General features: G+C 42.6%; 3 protein-coding genes across 3 annotated transcripts in view; 2 read left to right on the top strand and 1 right to left on the bottom strand.

Moving 5' to 3' along the window:
* Window positions 1–4,152: 4,152 nt before the first annotated feature.
* On the top strand, window positions 4,153–7,304 carry LOC129090218 (type-2 angiotensin II receptor-like). Its single transcript, XM_054597771.1, has 2 exons — window positions 4,153–4,367; window positions 4,966–7,304. Exon 2 carries the CDS (start codon window positions 5,032–5,034, stop codon window positions 6,298–6,300), a length of 1,269 nt encoding a protein of 422 aa, XP_054453746.1. The 5' UTR covers window positions 4,153–4,367; window positions 4,966–5,031; the 3' UTR covers window positions 6,301–7,304.
* Window positions 7,305–9,905: 2,601 nt separating this feature from the next.
* Window positions 9,906–13,050, top strand: LOC129090224 (SH2 domain-containing protein 1A-like). Its single transcript, XM_054597777.1, has 3 exons — window positions 9,906–10,372; window positions 10,696–10,759; window positions 12,373–13,050. Exons 1-3 carry the CDS (start codon window positions 10,233–10,235, stop codon window positions 12,640–12,642), a joined length of 474 nt encoding a protein of 157 aa, XP_054453752.1. The 5' UTR covers window positions 9,906–10,232; the 3' UTR covers window positions 12,643–13,050.
* A 1,125-nt stretch (window positions 13,051–14,175) lies between these two features.
* Window positions 14,176–20,854, bottom strand: part of tenm1 (teneurin transmembrane protein 1) — a 152,215-nt gene continuing 145,536 nt past the window's right edge. Inside the window, exons 33-37 of the mRNA XM_054598175.1 lie at window positions 19,935–20,146; window positions 19,404–19,705; window positions 18,142–18,848; window positions 17,258–17,400; window positions 14,176–15,747 (exon numbers count right to left, since the gene is read on the bottom strand). Of these exons, the coding sequence (XP_054454150.1) occupies window positions 14,992–15,747; window positions 17,258–17,400; window positions 18,142–18,848; window positions 19,404–19,705; window positions 19,935–20,146 (2,120 nt within the window). The 3' untranslated portion in view covers window positions 14,176–14,991. The remainder of the gene's footprint in view (window positions 15,748–17,257; window positions 17,401–18,141; window positions 18,849–19,403; window positions 19,706–19,934; window positions 20,147–20,854) is intronic.

Below are 20,854 nucleotides of genomic sequence, written 5' to 3' on the forward strand. Positions count from 1 at the left end.
TTTTTGAAGGCCTACCTTTTAAAAAATAACTGGTTTCCCGACCAAAATCCAATCAGATTTTTCCATTGAATTATGGATTATTGCAGAAAATAAGATCCATGGCAAACACGTTTTTGATACTTTCACGCTTTGTTCATCAAGATAATCTTCACAAATGAACACCACTTTTTTTTCTTTTTGAAGCAAATATGAAATAGGCAGAAGTTAAAAGCTAACTTTAGGCTGTAAACAAACTACACCACAGTCGCATGAGTGCGGCGAGAGGGTTATCTACGTATCTATGACGTATTTTATATCCCAGAAGAAAACATGAAAATGTCTTAAGCAAATGTTAGCTGCAGACCTTATCTTTAAAGTCATAGTATAGCATGACTTTTTACGACATACTATACTAAGACCTTTTTGACATAATATACTTTTACTTTTTTCGACATACTATACTATGACTTTATTATGACTATTATATTATTGATGAAATTATAAAAAATGTCATTAATGTCATAGAATAATATTTGGAAAAAGTCATAATAAAGTATTTAAAAAAAATGAACAGCATACTATGTCCAAAAAAGTAATAGAAAGAATACAGAAAAAAAAACTGAAAAAAATCATAGTATAGTATGTCGTAAAAGTAATAGTATAGTACAGTATGTCAGAAAAAGTCATCGTAAAGTAAAGTCAAAAAAGTCATAATATAGTATGTTGTAGAAAGTCATAGTATAGTATATCAAAAAGAGTCATAAAATAGTCATGGTATTGTATGCCCAAAAAATACATAGCATAGTATGTTGAAAAAAGTCATAGTAAAGTATGTCGTAAAAAGTCATAGTATAGTATCTTGAAAAAAGTAATAGTATAGTATGTTGAAACAAGTCATATTATAATTGGTCAAAAAAAGTCATAGTATAGCATGACTTGTTAAAAGGCAAAGTATAGTATGTCAAGAAAAGTCCAAGGGTACATCCCAAGTTGCTTATTTTTCATTTCCTTGCTCCTCGCTTGAACCGGAAGTTTTTCTGCTCCTCCACATTGACGGCCGTCCCAAAGCTCTTCTTTCCGCTCTGAGGAGCCATAAGCAGGGATTCACGAGAGCAGACTTCCATGACGTGTTGTAAGGGCTGACATGCCCCCCCATTGTTCATCAGTTATATGATTGGTCGTGCAACCAATTGTACTGATCTCATGTTTCTCATCATAATTGGAGTTTCATACCAGAGTGAAGACAGATCACAGATATTAAACTCAAGTGTTATATTTGATTTGTTTTCTGGATCACCATTTGGTTTAATGTAGGTCTGAACAACTAAAGGACCACAAAACAACTTTCTTAAATTCTTTAAAATAATTGTCTTTTCATGATCTCATATTTCCCACAATAACTTTTATTATGGATATAATTAAACCCAGAGAGAGCAGGAGAGTCTGTCTGTCAGCAGAAACACATTTTACATAATGTATCATCATTTCAATTCAGTCATGTGAGGCTGATAATTCCTGAGTGTCGGGTTTGATGAGTTATAAAGTTTCCTCTGAAACATTGAGCCTAATAAGATAATTCCAGTGTTCAAAGGAAACCATAATCATATTCTGGGTTATTTAATAGTAACTTCACAATCAGAATTCCAAAACATACAAACACAAAAATATTTTATAAATAAAACTAGCACTGTCCGCCAGCAGAAATCGGTCCCGCTCTTATAAGCAGGACAGAGAACACAGTATAAACACTCAATGCAGTTTGTTAAACAGGTAACAGGCTACAGAGTAAAACATTTCAACCTTGGCAGTGATAATAACTGTGTTTTTATCAATATTAGTACAGTTCACATGTCGGCAGACACAAACTCTGTCCAAAGTCTCAAGCTGTTAAAGCCGACTGACAGCTGGTCCAGATGTGATCAGCTACTCCGCTGTGATCAGAGACCGCAGTCATCAGAAACAGACGTTGCTTCACGGGACGCTTCGGAGGAAAGGACGTCTCATTTTTCTTAAAATGTATTTTCTTGTTTCCTCTGTCCTTGCAAGGAAAAGACGCAAGTGAGGGAAACATGGATGCAATTAAGAGATTTGTGATTAAATTAGTCATAGTATAGTATGCTGAAAAAAGTCAAAAAAAGTCTGAGTATAGCATGTAAAAAAGTCATAGTATAGTATGTTGAAAAAATTCATCGTAATATGCTATCATATAGTATGTCGAATTTTTTTTATAAAAAACTCATAGTATAGTATGTTGAACAAGGTCATTGAAAAGTCAAAGTATAGTATGTCAAAAAAATGCATAGTTTAGTATGTAAAAAAAAGTTGTAGTACAGTATGTTCAACAAAAGTGATTAAAAAGTCAAAGAATAGCTTGTAAAAAAAAAGTACAAGATGTCGAAAAAAAGTGATTAAAAAGTAATTGTATAGTATCTAAAAAAACATTAAAAAGTCATAAAATAGTATTTTGACAAAAGTCATTAAAAGGAAGATAAATGTATGATAAAAAAGGATACAATATTTAAAAAGTCAAAGTACAGTGTGCTGAAAAAACAGTAGTACTTTGCTGCAAAAGCAAAGTATGTCGGAAAAGGTCATAAAAAGTCATAGTATAAAACTTTGAAAAATCTTATACTTACCAATACTTCTGAAAAAGTTTTGGAAAAATGTTGAATGTTATGTGCTCTATACCTATAGCTGTCATAGTTGACTGAAAATTGCAATATTACCCTTTGAATTTTAGTGGAATGGAACCGTAATGTAGCAGAAAATAATACAAGTACCTCCAAATCACAGTATGCTACAGTGCTTCAATAAATTAACTTAGTAACTTTCCCCAACCATATTACAGAGGAACTGAGGGGAGGCAGAGACATGGTCATATCATCTTCTATTTCTGTTGACAGCACAACACCATCAATTTCAGTTTTAAGTTGTAAGGGCCTTTGGCTTATCTGCGTATGTATGTGTGAGAAGAACAACTGTGCATACCCAGCATGCCAGTGGAAGCACACTGAATTATGAAGTTTCCGTTTTGGAAAGCCTAACCATCACATTTGAACAATTTGTCCCTTATAGTGAATTCCAAATTTCTCATATCCTGCAAGAAGTCTTTAATTTGCGGCCTTCGAAATCTGCTGCTTTCTGTCTAGCCTTCATCCGTCATCCTCTCCGTCAGCTTTCCCACGGCTATTAGAACATGTCAGATCCTGATAGATACTCTATGGAGCAGAGTGCACACACACTCGCTCGCGACACGCATGTAAACAGATGCAACACACTGCGTCAATGCGTGCATGCCAGGCTGAGATTAAGTACATTCAGCTGCAGAACTACTGTAGCAAAAGAGCCCACGGACACGTGCAATTGCACGTGCACAGACATGGAGAGATTCACGCTCACACTGTTGATCAAAGGAGCTGTGATGTAATCAGTATCCGAGCTTTGCGAGCATCCCTCATTAACTTTCACCAGAGGCTCTAATGAAAAACCACTGGAGGGAATCTCCATTTTTCTCTCCTTCTTTCCCTCCTCTTCCTCCCCCTCTTTTCTTCTCATCTCCTTGTTCACTCCCTGCAGTATCTGCTCGTCCTCCTCCTCATTCATCTTCCACACTGTGCCTCCCCTCTCTCCCTCTGCCCCAGTGGCTGGCTTGGCTTCCGCTGAGACAGAGTAAATATTTCCCATGGCTTATCTGACCGCTGACAGGACGAATATGACACTAAGTGCGATGCTCTGCTAATTAACAGGCAGCCTCCGTTCCTCGGGTCAGAGGTCCCGGCGGGGACAGCTATGGCTTTAAGTTTGACACCTCAAACACACTGGTGTCCTAATAGTTACAGTAAGGTATGACACACGGTTTTGTGTCTGCAGTCAATGGAGACGCAGCTATTACTCAAACACACATCTTGACTTGATTTCCTTAGTTTGGGCCTTTTCTGGAAGAGACTCTAGGAAGGAGGGAAAAAAGGAGGGATCGAATGAAATACAGAGAGAGAGAGCATGTTCTTCTTATTCTCTCTTTCTCTGCTGGCTGGCTTGTGTCCAGGTAGAGTCCAGCCTCCTGGTAATGATGAAGGTGTGACGTGGAAGCAACTTCCCTGTTGTGCAATGATCATGAGGCTCTTGGGGGCTATAAGACCCCGAACATCATCTGGTTTCTCGGAGCCTTCAGTCTGTTTTCCCCACACACACACACACACACACACACACACACACACACACGTAGACATACACACACACAAACACAGAGGCATGATATGGTCTGGGGTACTCAGCTGTGCAGATTTCTCTTAGAGGGGTCGAGGAGCGATTGTCAAGACATGGACTTTAGCCATAAGAGGCATTGAAAACCTCTTGACTGCTTGGACTGGAGGCTCAATCACTCACAGGTAAGATTCATTATTTGAATAGATAGAAATCACATATACTGAGTCTGCTTTGATTTGGTTGTATCTCATTTTGAATTTGATTAAATCCTCATTTTAAAGTTTCTTTCAATAATTCATCCGTCTTAAAATAATTACCAGTCCTTTTTTATTGAAAAATAGTTATTTGAAGATGTCATTTCACTTATCTAACAGATCGCTTGCTTTAAATTCAATTTGTTGTTGTTTCTGTTTTTAATAATGCACTCCGCTGGTGCATAGGACAATAATAGGATCAGTTTCAGTGACTCAAGATTCTTGTAAATCTATTACATCTAAAATAAAGTTGGCACTTTTTGATTTATGCAACAAAAACGTATTTCAGTCATTAATACAAAAAAGATGTTTCTAAGGAACCGCTGCAGCAGCCAGATTATTACAGCCCCTTCATATGTATTTCATTACTGCCCAACTTCAATAATGTTGTAATGTATCTTTGTTGTGATAAGTCATCAAATAGGACAGCTAATAAACACTGCAGCCAACCAAAGATTACTGTGTTTTACTGTGTCCATAAAAGGCAGCTGAAGTTTGAATGTCCTCTGTTTTGTTTTATTTCCAGCTGACCTTGGAAAACTGAAAGGGGGGAAGTGAAATTGTGCGACGCAAGCGTACATCCAGTCCCATAATGGCAATCCCAGGCGACCTCTCCCTTTTCAACTCCACCTCCTCCCCCTATTCAATGACAGAGATCTATCTGAACACCTCTCTAGCCCCCTCTGCTCCCCCCTGCCCGGACTGGTCTCCTGTGCCCACGACCACGGGCATCCCCGTCATCTACAGCATTATCTTCGTGCTGGGAACCGTAGCCAACGCCCTGGCGGTGTGGGTGTTGGCCCAAGCCAGTGGCTCGAGGAGAACTGTAGCCAACACCTTCATGCTGAACCTGTGTGTGTCCGACCTGCTGTTCCTGCTGTCTCTCCCGCTGTGGGCCGTCTACTACTCCAAGGGCTACAGCTGGCCCTTTGGCCAGGTCGCCTGCAAAGTCTGCGGAGCCCTCCTCCACCTCAACCTCTACGCGTCTATCTTCTTCATCACATGCATGAGCATGGACCGCTACCTGGCAATCGTGCGCCCGCTCCGCTCCCAGAGTTCACGATACCCCAAACGCGCCCGGCTCACATGCATCCTGGTGTGGGTGCTGGCATGTGCTTGCTCCGCCCCCACCTTGTATCTGAGGGACACTTACCTCCTGGAGGGGCTCGGCGTGGAGGCCTGTGCGATTTTGTATCCTGATCATACCTGGTATCTGACCCTGGCCTGGATGAAGATCGCTCTGGCCTTCCTGCTGCCACTGTTTGTCATCTCTTGTTGTTACTGGGCTATTGGTAGACATTTGTTGGCTGACACAGGGCTGGTAAGAATGCAGAATCCATCACAACCCCCCAGCATGCCCTCTTTTAAATCACTGGAGTCCAAGGAGAGCTGCAGTAAACCAGAGAGACCTCCGACCCCCTGTGTGTGCCTCGGCTCCAGCGGGGGCAGGCCCCTGGAGGGCAGGGGGCTGGAGCGGGTGCTGTGGACAGTAGCTGCTGTGGTCCTGGCCTTCTTCATTTGCTGGTTCCCCTTCCACTGCGTGACCTTCTTGGACGTGCTGAAGAGCCACGGCTGGGTGGACAGCTGCGTGGTAAACTGGACAATCCACAACCTCACCCCGCTGACCCTCTGCCTGGGATTCTCCAACTCGGCCATCAACCCCGTGCTCTACTGCTTCATGGGAAACCATTTCCGGGGCCGTCTGGGTGGCCTCTGCAAGGGCCTGTGGGCTTGTGTGAAGGCCCACGGAGAAGATCACAGGCAGAAGAGGGGCTCCTTCAGCACCAGGCTGAGCTCCTTCTCTCGAAAACTCAGTGACCTAAAGGACCTGGCGGTTGTGGAGCCCTCTGGTCCTGCCTAAGCGGGTCCCTTGAGGGCAGACTTTCTCTTCCCTCCACTGGCTTCAAATTTCAGTGACGCCAACGTCATGTGACTGCTGAACTCCATACTAAACATGGATATGTGAGACGGAGCTGTTACTGTAACTGACTGAATCAAATACCAGCAGAGCTCAATACTGCCCTATATAGAAAGAAAAAAGTTAATAAAAAAGATGAAGCTGAGAGGTTTAAGTTTTGAGGCTGGTGTAAAGAAAAAACAGATACGTTATACGTTTCATGCCTTTAATGCCGCAGCATTCAGCTGTATTTAGCCAATACATTTAAAAAAATCCACTGAACACAACCTGCTCAGACACACAAACACAGTTAGAGACTAGCTGGAGAACATAGTGGGCCATTTAAAAAAAGAGTTAGTGTAGGATCAGGGTTGCAGGTAATGAAACCTAAGTTACAGCTAGAATGCTAAGCTATGCTAATGATGTTTTAGTAGGACTAGCTCAGCTGCTGTATCTTTCTTTGTTATTTCGTAATGGTTGGATTTAGCTTCTGTTTCATTTATATGGTATAATAAACTCAATCACAGAGATGTTGGAAGAATTTTTCACATGAAAACAGGTATGAAGAGTTAATTTAGCTTTTTCTAAAGCTAGCTGTGGCTATCTCAACAGCTAGCTCCAATTCAAGCTCTGTTTTGTAGTTTTGCAAACTATGCATTTTTTTCAGAGATTATACACTTCTGTGGCATTAATATATTTAATATAGTATCTCCATTTTGACCAAACGTTTTATTACTGCATTTTGGCTTAGTAGGGCAGGACATTGTGAGATGCAGACGTATCGGGGTAATTATTAACCAGTCATAACAATGCTACATTTAGTGATCCTTTTTTAGACCAATACTTTATACGTGTAATCACATGACTTGTAACATTTTTATTGTATAATTCTGTAAAGACAGTTTAGGAAAACGACTATAATTGACTATAAATAAGAATAAGAAATAAAGTGCACAATATTTCCATAAAAATGCCAATTCTTTGTCTGCTTTCTGTTCTTTTACTAAAATGAGAGATTGTCGGATTAATTTCAGTCCAATGCCACACACTCATTTTGTAAAACTGATTCCATCAATGATTTTTACTTTCCTTTTCACAATCTCACTCTCCAACAGCTGTGACTCCAGAGACCCCCCCCCCCCACACACACACACACACACACATACACACACACACACACACACACACACACACACACACACACACACACACACACACACACACACACACACACACACACCTGGGAATGAGAGTGCTGGGATTACAGTCGGCCGGGCAGATGGACAGTCAGTCTTCCCCCTTTTTCTCCCCTCCCAGAATGCCTCACATGGATTCCGTACATATCAAGGCCAGATATCGTAATCTCATACTAATGTCCTTATGATGCATTCCAGTCTGGCCAGTTGAGTTGGTTCGAGGGAGCAGCCAGCTAATCAATGATGTATCTCTGTCTGCTATTTGTGTCCAGTATAGATCCACTGCATTCTGCATTGACCCTGGCCTGCCTCTCTGTGAGCCGAGAGCCAAGGGGGTATGGTTTCATTTCGTATTGCACTGGTGAAGACTGTGGGACAATTATACAGTATACCAGAATGTTGAGTTCCAATGCTAGATATGTTTTTGTTTGAGTCTAAATGCCGAAGTGTTTTTGCATTTTAACTATTCTAACTTATAACTAAAATAGAGTGAATGTTTTTACAGATTTATTTGCCACCCTAAAGGAAGGAAAAGGCATCAAGTCCTTACTTAAGTCTCCTTGAAGTTCGTCCTTCTTCAATACTCTTGCACAGTTTGCCACTGGATGGCACTAAAGTGCTGTAAAAGCAATGAATAAGATGCCACTGGCTGCTTACCCAGACAGAGCCCCTAAGTCCCACCGCTCATGATCTTTCTGAGTCGAGGGAAAGATGGCTCTGACACAGACTGATGACTCATGTAGGATACTGTTCTGAATGTATAAAAGAAGAAATCTTCAACAAAGGCTGCATTTAAAGAACGCTAACAGCTCAAAGAAAGCACTGAATGGTACATTAATACAGTTTGCCTTTCTGAGGGATCTTTGACAGGAGCATCCAGGTGGTCTGAAGGACTCTATGTAGTCGTGACTATGGTGTGAATGAAAAGCATCCCAACCAAGAATAATATACATCTCAACATGGCTGATGAGCTTATTACACCAGACGCTGTGCTTTCATTTTGAGAACGGCTGCAAACATTCAATATTTTAATCACCATCTTTAATTTGACACAACAGAACTTTCCCACTGACGGGACAGATTGCAAGATGAGTTTGTCGCAGCTCCACAGTATGTTACAGCGCACAGCTTCGTTAGCTAATGCCTCGCTGTTCTACAGAGCAGGTGTGAGTGTCCTTGACACACGTCTTAAAGAAGACAGATCAGTGACATGTGACTGAGAACATGTGTTGTACAGTGTGTGTGATGTAAGCTGAGAAGTATGGGCAACTTTTTTAAACAGCAGGTTTCAACTTTTTTTTTGCTTGGCTGCCATAAAACATCTAGCTCTGACATAATTTGAATCTAACATGTTGACATTTAACAGTCTGAATAGGCCCTGCAGTAAATCTTTTTCTTCTTTTGTATTTTATTAAAAGTCTAAGTCGAAAAATAAGAAGCATTTCTGATATTTTTTTATCAAATGTGGTCAGTTGTGTTCAGGAACTTAATACATTTACTCAAGTGCTGTCATCATTTGAGGTTCTTCTACTCCGCCACATCTCTATTCCACTACATCTATGTGACAGCTGAGGTACAGTGACCAGTTACTAACCAGAATAAGAATGTTCATAAAACATATTCTAAACTTTTTTTAATACAATGCATTATTAAAAATTAAACCACTGGTTCTTAAGCTTTTTGGTTCGTGACATCTTACAAAAAAAGCAATGCCTCATTAGGCCACTTTTTCATGTTTTAGATGTTCCATTTTAATAACAGTGTGAGGATCAAAGTGGCCAAATTATGCAAAAAAAGGATATATAAAAAAAATATATATACATCAGTCAATATATCACATATCCCTCACATGGGCCATTTTACTGCATTATGAATACTTTTCATACATTAAGTACATTTAGCTTCTGTACTTTTAATTTTAATTAGGATGTTGAATGCAGGACTTTTATGTGTTATTGAGCATTTCTACATGTGTTAGTGCTTGTACTTGCTTGTAATGTAAGTACAGGATCTTAATTGTAGTTCTTGTTCCTCTTTATGATTTCTGTGCAGTAAAGTGTACGTTGGTATTCATGGAAACTGAGGAGGAAACAGATAAAGTATGCAACTTCTATTAAAAGAAAACAAAACGAGGCCTCTAGATAGTTTAGCTGAACACAGTACAAGTCACTGCATAAGCTCAATATACCTTTTTTCCTGTGTGAAAATTGCTTCATATTGCTTCTTTTTATCCCTCTCGTGCTTTCTATTGTTGTGGAAATATTCAGTTAGAATCTTTGAAGTTATTTCCTGTTGAAAAAATGTTTTATCATTTCCTGAGAGATACACAAACCCACATGTTACGTGTGTGCTCGTGTGCACATGTGTGTGTGTCTTGTAGTGGAAGAGGAAGGCTGAGCAACAACACATAAAGGTTAGAGAGGTTAGAGAGAGCTGCTATCAGTCCGGGGAAGAGGAGTGGAATATCAGAACGCTGGCTTGCTAAAGCTCAGGCTCCCAAACGGACATTTGAAACAGCAAGAACCAAACATCAGATGAGAGGCTGGACAGCTGCCTTACCTGTGCTCCCAGTCCAGAGGATTCACAGTGAAGACCAAAAGGCCTGCCTGCAGTGAAATATTGAAGGTGCATGAGATAGAGAGAGAAAAGAGGAGAGCCTGCATTTGGGAGCAGAACAAAAAGCAGATCTGGAGAGGAGCCATGATGGAGAACCTGCCTGTCTACCACGGACCCATCGGCAAGGAGGAGGGGGAGAGGCGGCTGGGCCAGGACGGGCGGGATGGGTGCTACTTAGTCCGCGACAGTGACTCTGTACAGGGCGTCTACTGCCTGTGTGTGCTGTGAGTACAAAAACAGATGAAATATCTCGATTTCTTCTTCTTCACTGAGACCTCAGTAATCACATCGTCACATAATCCTATTTTCTGCTATTACAGAGATTATTGATCTCCTCACATCTGAGAAAATAAAAGCACAAAAGGCAAAAACTGAAGTATTAACTGAAACCAAGAACATTTGGTGGCCTTTCATTAAGTGTGATATGCGAGTCTCCCAGGAGCTGATGATAATAATGAGTGCTGAGGCAAATATGTATTTCATTAAACTGAAAGATGAGCCAAGGGTCAAAGCTGTATTCATGTTTCTTGTGTGTGTGTGTGTGCAGGTATAACGGATTTGTCTACACATACAGAATCCACAAGGACGACGCGGGCTCGTGGGCTGCTGAAGTGAGACATTATATCATTTCATTTCTTGCTCTCATTCTGTGCAGATTCTTTCCGCGCCCTAAAAACTTCACAGAAGCAGCAAAACAGCTGCACATGCACCTCACTTTGGTTGGCATTGATTAGTTCTAGAGGTTGTTTTGGTGACAGCCTAATTCAGCAAGCTATGAGTTTGAGGCAAACGTGTATTTTTTTAGTTTTTTCTCTCTCTCCAAGAACGACACTACTGAGAAATGGGTTCTTTTCCTTTCGCAATAACATCCTGTGATATATTCTCCTCCCTCCCTCCCAACACCACCAAATTTAAGACTCCACAGCATCAGCATATACTCCAGAGATGGGAAAACGTAGAATTGCGTTTGACAGCATTTCTGATGGGATATGTAATGGAGCACTGAGGGTTGGCAAACACGCAGAGATGTGAACGTATGGAGACATCTGAAGTCTGTGTCTCTCGCTGACAACTAAAGCTAGATGCTGTTGTAACTACATTTGGCCCCCGATCCTTTTTTTTTTACTGACAGCGCCAAGCCAACAGACAGGAGGGAGAGGACTCGAATTAAACGAATCGCACTACAAGCTCAATAACAGTTTACATTATTCATGTGCAATATCAATCACTTTAATGAAATATCCCGGGGAACACAGGTAACACTTGTGGCCGGAGACAGAAACATCCAAAGTGCTTCGCTGTGGAAAGAGCTCTTTTTACGTTTGATTGAATGATTTCCAAATGGATTTAAAATAATCTTTTTTTCCCACTATTTCATACAGCATGATTGATTGCACAGAAGGAAAACAAATAATGTGTTTTTTTTTGTTTGTTTTTGTCCTTACTTGACTAAATTATAATACAAATACTGATAATGCTTCATAGTTTGGAAATGGTAAACTGACAGCTGTGGGCAAAGTTTATGAGGGATATTAATTAGATGCAATGAGAAGTGATCTGAGAGATCCTTGATAACGTTCCACTAACGTCACATTATGTTGTTGTTGCATTGGAATATGAATTCTAAACACCTTCTTTAGTTTTTATATAATTCCTAAAAACTATCTTTGTGTTTATTTCAGCTTCTTCAGTCACAAGTGAAGCTGTTGAGATACTGTTGAGACACTTAAAGCATCTTGAATGTCACACGTGAATCTGAAAATAAACACTTTTTGTCGTCCAACAAAATATAAAAAAAGCCCAGGGGAGTGGATGCTTTCAGAGAGAACAAATCCTAATTTAGCTTCAACCCCCCCCCCCGAGTACAGATTCCATCCTTCTACAGTAGTTTTTAAGAGCAATTACAGATTCAATTCATCATCTTATTTATTGATACCTTTTATTGCTTTAAAAAAAAAAAAAAAAAAAAAGAGCTCAGTGTGGATCAGTGGACCAGATATTTGAAAATATAATTGGCGTTCCCTGCACACAATGCACCCAGGTTCCTGCCTCTTCTTTCAGCGTATATCTGATGTCTTTTATGAGGTGAATCTGTGAGAGAGCTCATTTCAAGGCCGGTCCCCGTCCTGTCCTCTTTATTTCCCCGTGGGGATTTGATGTGGGGGTGAAGACGGAGAAGCTGAATTCTCCTCTGCTTTTTTTTCGCCCCCCTCTTGTGTTTCAGACCACTCCTGGTGTGCAGAAACGATATTTCCGGCAAATCAAGAACTTGATAGCAGCTTTCCAGAAGCCCGGACAAGGAATTGCCATGCCTCTGCTCTACCCTGTCACCGCTCAGACACGGGCACAGACACACACAGAGGCACAGACGCCCGGTAATAGCCTGTCACTGACACACAGCAGCCAAAACGCTTACCTCCAGCAGCCGCCGCGTAACTCTGCCAAGGGACACAAAAACAGAAACAAGACTGAGTTCCAGCAAGCTTTAGGTTAGGGTTAGGGGTAAACCCTGAGCTCACTATTGACCTAATTTGTTGCATTTTGCGAGAAGTGTAAATGTATTTTGCGAGAAAAGTAAATGTATTTTTTTCTTTCCTTCTAATTAACCAGCTCCTGTTTGTTAAATCTACTCATTAAAGCTCTAGCTGTGACTCAGATCTCAGCAGCCTTCCAGCATTTTCGTCTTCTTTTTTTTTTTGTTTCCCCTTCTGCATATGCGGCGCAGAAAGAGCCTCATAACTTTCAGGGATGTGATGTAAAATATTCAACTGCTGAAACATTAATATCCATCACTGCATACGTAAGATGACAACAAATACTGTGCTCTGTTTCCTTAATGCAATTCAGTTGCATGAATGGCAAAGAAAATAAATGATATTGGTTGAAATAAACTCTTTTAAATGAGGTCACACACACACAGCCACACACACCAGAGCCTCCGTTTGACATATAATGTGGAACAAAAATTCAATTTGACATATTGAAGTACTGATTTCCACGGAGAGAATGCTGACTGCTAGAGAGGGGGTGGGGGGGGGAGAAATCTGTCATTCATCTGATTGACATTACTGGCTCTTCATGAAAAAAAATGAGAGCGAGAGACGGAGAGAAAGAGAGAGCATCCATTCAGCCCATACAATTCTTCAGTGCAGCGGTCTCCTAGCAACCGGACCCTCCATCTTTTCACCGGCGAGATGAGGTTGGACAGTATCTATCGGAGCATATGGTTTAGAAGGGAAGGTGCATCGCGGCCGATCGGCAGAGTGCTAGTCAGGAACGTATATCACCTGCTCGCAGTCAGAACATATGCATCACGGCTTTGTCATCCGCAGCCCAGGAGAGAAACACAAACAATTAATGGTGGGCAGATGGTGGAGTGACTGTGGGAGGGTGGAGAGTGGGGGATAGGCAGACGGACGGGGAGGTGGATTAGTGGTAGCTAGATTAAAAAAAAAAAAAAAAAAAAATAGAAAAACAAACAAACTTCTCTACTTTCTTTCTAAACTTCTTTTTTTTTTGAGGGGGAGGCTTGGAAGAAGTTCACATGTAGTCTGATTGGCATTTCCTAATGAGAGGAGACAAGCTGTAGAGAACGGCACAGCCAACTCCAGGTCCTGCCCCTTCTGCACTCACCACCCACTCACTGAGCCTCAGCTGTCACATTTCTTTTTCCCTTCCTCTGTGTGCTTTTTTTCTTTTTCTTCCCTCTCTCTCTCTCTCTCTCTCTTCTTCTTCTTCTTCTTCTCCTCCGACAGAAGCAGGTTTCTCATGCATATCTCAGTTTGAGCCATAATGATGGGTGATAATGACAGCACAGATTTGAAAGTTACAAACTCCCGTCACAAGAACAAAGAGCCCATGACAAATGTGTGGAGGGAAGGCGCAGAAGACGCCAGAGACAGAGAGAGAGAGAGAGAGAGAGAGAGAGAGAGAGAGAGAGAGAGCAGACGGAGAGAAAAATAAGCAACAATGCCCATGAAATCCCATCAAGCAATCTGGTAATTCACACATAACTTTAATCAGCATCGTAACCCAATAAAGTCAGATTTTTCAGCGAGAATATTTACTATAGCCATGTATAATTCTTTGCAAAAATGTAACTGTTTTTCTATTGATTAACAATACTGACACTTACTTATGAACAACAGAATTTCCAGTTGAGCTCTTTTTTCAGTGTGAAAACACTGGCTATGTACATTCTTGATTTTAGTATACACACTCATACAAACTACTGTTGGAGCACACCAGAGGCAGGAAACCAGGAGAGGCTTCCTTCTCTAAAGGGGAGTGTCAGAGTTGACAAGGCCTCTCTTACACAATATGTAAACGATAGTATATCCGAGGTAAACCATGTAGGAACTCAAATGGCAACCGGAGAGCTCTTGATTTTGAGTCATGAAGAGGATTATTCACTGGCAAATCCTAAAGTCTTCAATGTCTACAGTTCAGTGAATCCAAAATGAAGAACAGTGTTGAAACAGCAAATGACAGACAGTCAGTCCATCAGTTCGACAGTCAGTCGGTCGGTCGGTCGGTCGGTCGGTCGGTCGGTCGGTCGGTCCCAGGCCAGTCAGGATACAAAAAGCAAAGCCACAGCCAAACCACACTGCTTGTGCCACTATTAGAAATTGGAGAACTGGACGATAATAATAAAATACCATCATTTTGTCACAATTAAAGGCATTTGGAAATCATTTTTTCCCCCAATCTCTCTTCTTGTTCTTCTTTGTCGTCGTCTTCTTTTCTCTTTTTTTTTGATACGGTATAGAAACAGTAGAACAAATCAGAGTAGAGTAGAAACAGGCAGTCTTTGGTGGGGTGGGGGGCTGCTCACGTGTCTCTGTTACCTGCCCCCCACCTCGCTTAGTGTCATAAAGTGGATGTTGGAGGGGCAGTCGGAGAGCTCCGGCTGCTGCTCTATAGGCAGGGAGTAGTAGCCGTCGTAACCCTGAACCAGTCCTCCGGACAGCAGCTGCTGCTTCTCCGCCTCGCTCCACGCCCGGCTCCCCACGTCCCCTAAATCCACCCTCTTCCTCTCCTTCTCCCACGCCCCCTCCACCGCTCTCTTTCTCGCCTCCTCCTTCACCCGTGCCCTCTCCTCATCCTCGCTCCCGCCGTAGCGAACGCACAGGCACAACGGCCCCTGCTGCAGAGTGATGTCGGCGAATCGTCGAGTCCTGCCGTTCACTGTGGCGCTCATCTGAGACACGCTCACGTTCACCCCGCTCTCCAGGACGCGGCCCCCGACCCCTAACCCCAGGGCCAGGTCCTCCTCGATCGGCCGGGACTGGAGGAAGTGGTGGGTGTCGCAGCCGTGCACGGTGAAGCTCAGCCCGCTCAGGTGAACTGCGCCGTTTAGGATGGCTGCCACGCGGCGGCTGTCCTCGCTGGCCACACCGATGACTTCGGCGCTGACGCGGCCGTGGGAGACGGCGAACCGGATACTGGGGCCGAGGAGGGAGGGTCGGGAGCCGAAGGGAGGAGGGTGAGTCGGTCTGTGGCAAGTTGAGCCCACAGGCTCTGAGACCAGAGGTAGCCTCTCCAGGGAGATGAAACTCCTCAACTGTCTGCGCAGCTCACACTGGATCCCCAGAACCACCTGGGAAAAACAGTTCGACTGGTTAACAACATAATATTTCAGATAATGTGTCGTCTGTAGATTATCCACAACAGTAAAAGCACATTAATGATGCCTCTGTACGAATTTGTGTGATTTAATAGCTTACTGGACTCAGGCACAATATGTCTTTTTCACTGAAGACATTTGACTTGTAGCACCGCTGTGAATAATAGAATGAATGATGGCTGAGTTCCTTTCAGCTGTTTCAGTTTCACGTTCCTGGTATTGTGCATGCTGTCACACTGTCAGAGTATAGACACTTGAACAGAGCCATAATTAATCTTATTTGTCTTATCTTAAATGTGCTTTACAAAAAGTCAAAATGTCTGTTGTGAAAGAAGCAAACCTGAGAGGAATGTAGCCATAATTAAGGTTATTACTCTCCTAGTCTCGCACGGCCCCAGACCATTCTACCCAACCCCAAAAGGTTCTTTCGTTATCATTCCGCTATTGTGGGAAGACAATGATTTGGCTTTGTTTACATTTCTTTGAATCAATCACAGTCGTCTTTGGTGGCGCTGAGCACAGGATTCAGCGATGGTGCCCTTACAGAAGAGACAGCAGCGCAGATAGAAGAAGAATGTTGCAAGAAACATGCAGCTAACGGCAGCTTACACCCGCAGTCCACATCCAGTGAGTCAGAATATTACTTTCTTGACATATCTACGGCCAGTTATCGGTACCAGGACCTTATTTTGTGATTGTTTCTCGTTACGTTGACATACAAAGTTTCTTCTACTGGCAAAAATGGGCTTCCATGGTATTTTTTGCAGCCGTACTGTAATGAAATTATACTACTGTGTTAAATTAAATAAATTAACCAAATTAATAAAGCCAAGCAAATTAGTTAAAAGATGACTATATAACAGAATTTGATTAATTAAGTTATTGTTTTTCATATCTGAAATGTTGTCCCATGCAATGCATAAAGCTGGAATAGTTATAAATTCATTTAACATTATTTATTTCACATGAGTTTACCTAAATTATTCATCTTGTGATGATCATAGGATTGCAACTAACGACCATTTTCATAATTGATTAATCTGACAAGAGTTTTTTTTATTTAATTGACTAACAGTCTAATCCTTAAAAGATATTAAATTCACAATGATATGAAACAGATAGAAGCAACAAATCTTCATTTTTAAGAAGCTGGAAAAAGTTAATGTTTCAATGTATTAATTATAATTGTACATTTTCTATTGACTAATTGGTTGGTTGACTTATTTATTTCAACACTCTTACTGTTATTGGAAAACATAATGTTTTATTAACAGGATGTTGATTCCAGCTATAACGCTATAGGAAGAGCCCAAATGAATCATGAAACATTAAAAAGTTCTAGAGAAAGAGAAAAAAGGGGACTAAAATAACCAAAACATATTTTAGATATATTTTACATATACCAAGGGATAATTAAACTATTATTAGAAAGAGCCTTGCAGCGACTGCAGGTGACTGAGGTTTGTCGTGGGGGAACGCTCACCTTGCTGGAGTCCCAGTCTTGGGTCTTGGTCTGGGTCTTCATCAGTTCGTATGTTTGCTCCATTCTGCCCACTTCAGGCTTCGGGAAGCCTGGGACGACGTTATGAAGCTGGAAACCAAATAGCTGCAACCAGCTACCAATGTCTGTACACACACACACACACACACACACACACACACACACACACACACACACACACACACACACACACACACACACACACACACACACACACACACACACACACAAACACAGTGAGACAGACAAAGAAAGAGAGAAAATTGCACAGCGGGAGAAAGTTAGAATATAAGGTGTATACTGTGAAGCAAACAAAAAGTCATAAGGCCAGGGAAACAACACCTTGTACAGGAAATCACACAATATATGAGCATAATACGTGGCAGAGACGGTTCGGCTGGTGTTTCCCTGACAAACACACTCTGTAATAAACAACCCTGCTGCAGGGAAACGTGACAGGCCAAATGAATGTTCCATTAACCAGAAGGACATACGCCCCCGCCAACATCCTATATTCATTCTCCTGCTCTCCTATTCCATCTCTTTCCCTCACCTCAGTTTTTGTTTGGTCTCTCGGGGAAACAGTATGTTCTTGACAGACAGAGGGAACACAAACATAACAGCCTGTGTTAAAAAACAAGTTGATCAGAGGCATGGCTGTCCTTTCTGTTGCCAGTGCATTGTCTGCCACATCATTTCTTTCCGCCACGCAGCTCACCTGTGGTTAGCTGAGTGCCCCGTTCACTCACGCTTTATGGCAGATGTTTCCCGTGTGTGGTGTGTGTGTGTGTGTGTGTGTGTGTGTGTGTTTGTGTGAGTAGGTTCTGCAGAGAGAAATACCAAGCTTTTGAGAGTGTGATGCTCACCTGTAGTAAACTCCGTCACCTCCTCCACTTTGCCAACAGGGCAGTTATTCTTGAAGGCGTACACGTTGAACGGCTTCGGCTCCTTGCTCAACTCCCCCCACAGTTCGTGATTGGGCGAAGTCCATCGACCGGCCAGCGTGTCGTAATCCCTCCTGCCCAAATGGACAAGCCGTGTGAGAGGATCGTACAAGCCTCCGTGGAAGCCGATGACAAGCTGGAAGTCCGGGTTGGTGTCCTGGTAGACCTCTCCGTAGGGGGTGTAGAGGACCTCTTTGACCAGTCGGCCCTTGCTAGAGAAGACTGCCCTCGGAGACCCCACGCTGTCGCAGGCGACGTAGTACTCCTCCCCGCTGCTCAGCTCCATGGCGATGAGATGGCCCTGCAGGTCGTAGTACAGCGACGTGATCAGATTGCTGCTGTGGTTGTACAAATGGCTGACCCTGGTGGGGTGTGACAGATCGGCGTAAAAGAACTGCAGCTGCTCTCCCACGCTGCTTTTGGTGGCCACGCGCCGGCCCAGCCCGTCGTAGCGATACCACACGGTGCGCTCGGTCGCTCGGTTGAAGACGCGCGTCAGCAGGCCGTTGGAGTTGTAGTCGAGGAGGTCATTGGCTCGCTGGCGGAGGAAGCCGTCGTCATCCACGCTGTACTGTAACTCGCCAAGGTGTGTGATGCGGTCTCTCTGGTCGTAACGCAGCGGTGTCAGTCTGGAATTTAACCAAACAAGTTACTTCATTAATACTGCTGAGAACTTATAAAACATATTTCTGAAAGTATTATATCAACAAGAGTGTACAACCAATACCAGCATCTCTGGGAGGCTGCACTGTAGCGGTACTTTGAGCAAGATTTTAATGTTGATGCTAAAATGCTCGCAGTGACAATGCTAAAATGTTCGCAGTGACAGAGCTAACGAGCTAATTATTAGCAGGTTTGATGTTAACCAAGTTAACCGTCTCAGTTTAGTCTGATGAATGCTAAAATTTGCTGATAAGCACTAAAAAAAAAATTTGAACTGAGATTAAAAGGAATGCCTGATCATAACAGTCAGTCTGGGGAACATGAATGTCTGTAAAATATTTCATGGCAATCCAGTCAACAGGCTGGACAAAGGTTGACCGACTGACATTTCCACCCGAAAGACATAGAAAGAAAGACATCCTAAAAATAGGATAATAAAGACATGCAATACACTTGTTCTCACATTGTAATAACACATTCATTGATATAAAATGTATAGCTGGTGTATACTAACAACGTACCTAGCACTGGTCCCATGGCTGAGCAGGTTAATGTTCCCGTTGAGGTCGTAGCTGTAGCGCCATTGAGGCCGCTCATTAACAGAGGCACTCTGCAGCTGGCTGTCTGCATCGTACTCGTAAGTGTAGCGTGTCACGTTGTTGTCCACGCCCACCCTGATGTCACAGGTGGTCGTGCGCCCAGCCGAGTCATACTGGATGGTCATCCAGTAGGCGATGGATTTGAGGATCTCGTACTGGACCTCCACCACCTGGCCGTAGGAGTTGAATACCTTGGTGTGCTTCATCAGATGGGTGGTGATCACCTAAGCAAGAGCAGATGAGATGGGTTGGGTTTGCGGTTGATGACAGCCAGTAATGAACCAAAACAGAGAAGTAATGGGCGATAAAACCAAAACAAAGAGCCGACAGATGCTTCATCGCTTCGTATAGCATTTAATCCTTGTTAATGTTATAACATCAAATTCTCAATTTGAAGCTAGACGACTACAGCTTTCTCAATTAGTGTGTGTTATTTGACAGTATTCTGCCCACCTGGTTGAGGTCGTAAAAGATGACGCTGAACTTGCCAAACTGCTCGACCCTTCCTGACACGTCCACGTATCGGTACAGATCAATGGGTAGAGGGGTCTCATTGATGACTGCCTGCATGCTGGTCACCCTGAAGTTGTTGTAGCTGTAGTCAAACCTGGCGTTGACCAAGCCTTCTTCGCTAAAGCGGAAGATTTGACGACTTGTCAGGGGACCTACGCAGATGAGCCAGAGAGGTTTCGTGTAAGAAATCCACCAATATTTAAGTTTCAACGACACACATTAGCATGTGCATCAGCTATACACACACCGCATATACATTTGCACACACGACCCGCACAGTTGGCCACCACGCTACCCGTACAAGCCTTCCTAATTAATTCAAATTGCCGACTAATTCAACATCATTAACACGGACACACGCGGTGCAATCCATTCCATCTTAACTATCCCCACACCTCTATGGCATTTCCAGTGGTGACCTTTAATATGGAGAGATAATGAAATCTAAAGACAATAGCCATGATGGACCAATGTGCTCCTTAATGTCAGAACATCAACTTTAACAACATCATTCATCACCTCTGCGGCTGGCTTCTACAGCTCATGCTCCATTTGGAAAAAAAGGCCCGCTAATGAAACACCATTATGGTGCTATTTGAGATGACTCTGATTGCAGTTAAAATGACTAAGTGTCTAGCTTTGGAGACTGTAGAGAGGCTGGATCAGCATTACATCCTCTATTTTTATTTTCTGTGGAATGTTGATTCTAAACCTGCGCTAATGGGGGAATGGCAGAAGCACTGAGAGTGAGGTGGAGGCTTTTCTACAGCCCTAGGGAACTCGCAGTCTGTTCGTCTCGCTTCTCTAGCTGTCACTTCCCCAAGCTGTCATCTTTTTCTGTTCCTTTTCTCCCTCACCTC

This window comes from Anoplopoma fimbria, chromosome 4, assembly GCF_027596085.1.
Source record: "Anoplopoma fimbria isolate UVic2021 breed Golden Eagle Sablefish chromosome 4, Afim_UVic_2022, whole genome shotgun sequence".
Taxonomy (NCBI): domain Eukaryota; kingdom Metazoa; phylum Chordata; class Actinopteri; order Perciformes; family Anoplopomatidae; genus Anoplopoma; species Anoplopoma fimbria.

Coding starts and splice junctions, on each gene's coding strand:
- LOC129090218 (XM_054597771.1), top strand. CDS start 5,032: ATGGCAATCCCAGGCGACCTCTCCCTTTTCAACTCCACCTCCTCCCCC.
- LOC129090224 (XM_054597777.1), top strand. CDS start 10,233: ATGATGGAGAACCTGCCTGTCTACCACGGACCCATCGGCAAGGAGGAG. Junction 10,373..10,695: donor GTCTACTGCCTGTGTGTGCT/GTGAGTACAAAA, acceptor GTGTGTGTGCAG/GTATAACGGATTTGTCTACA. Junction 10,760..12,372: donor CGGGCTCGTGGGCTGCTGAA/GTGAGACATTAT, acceptor CTTGTGTTTCAG/ACCACTCCTGGTGTGCAGAA.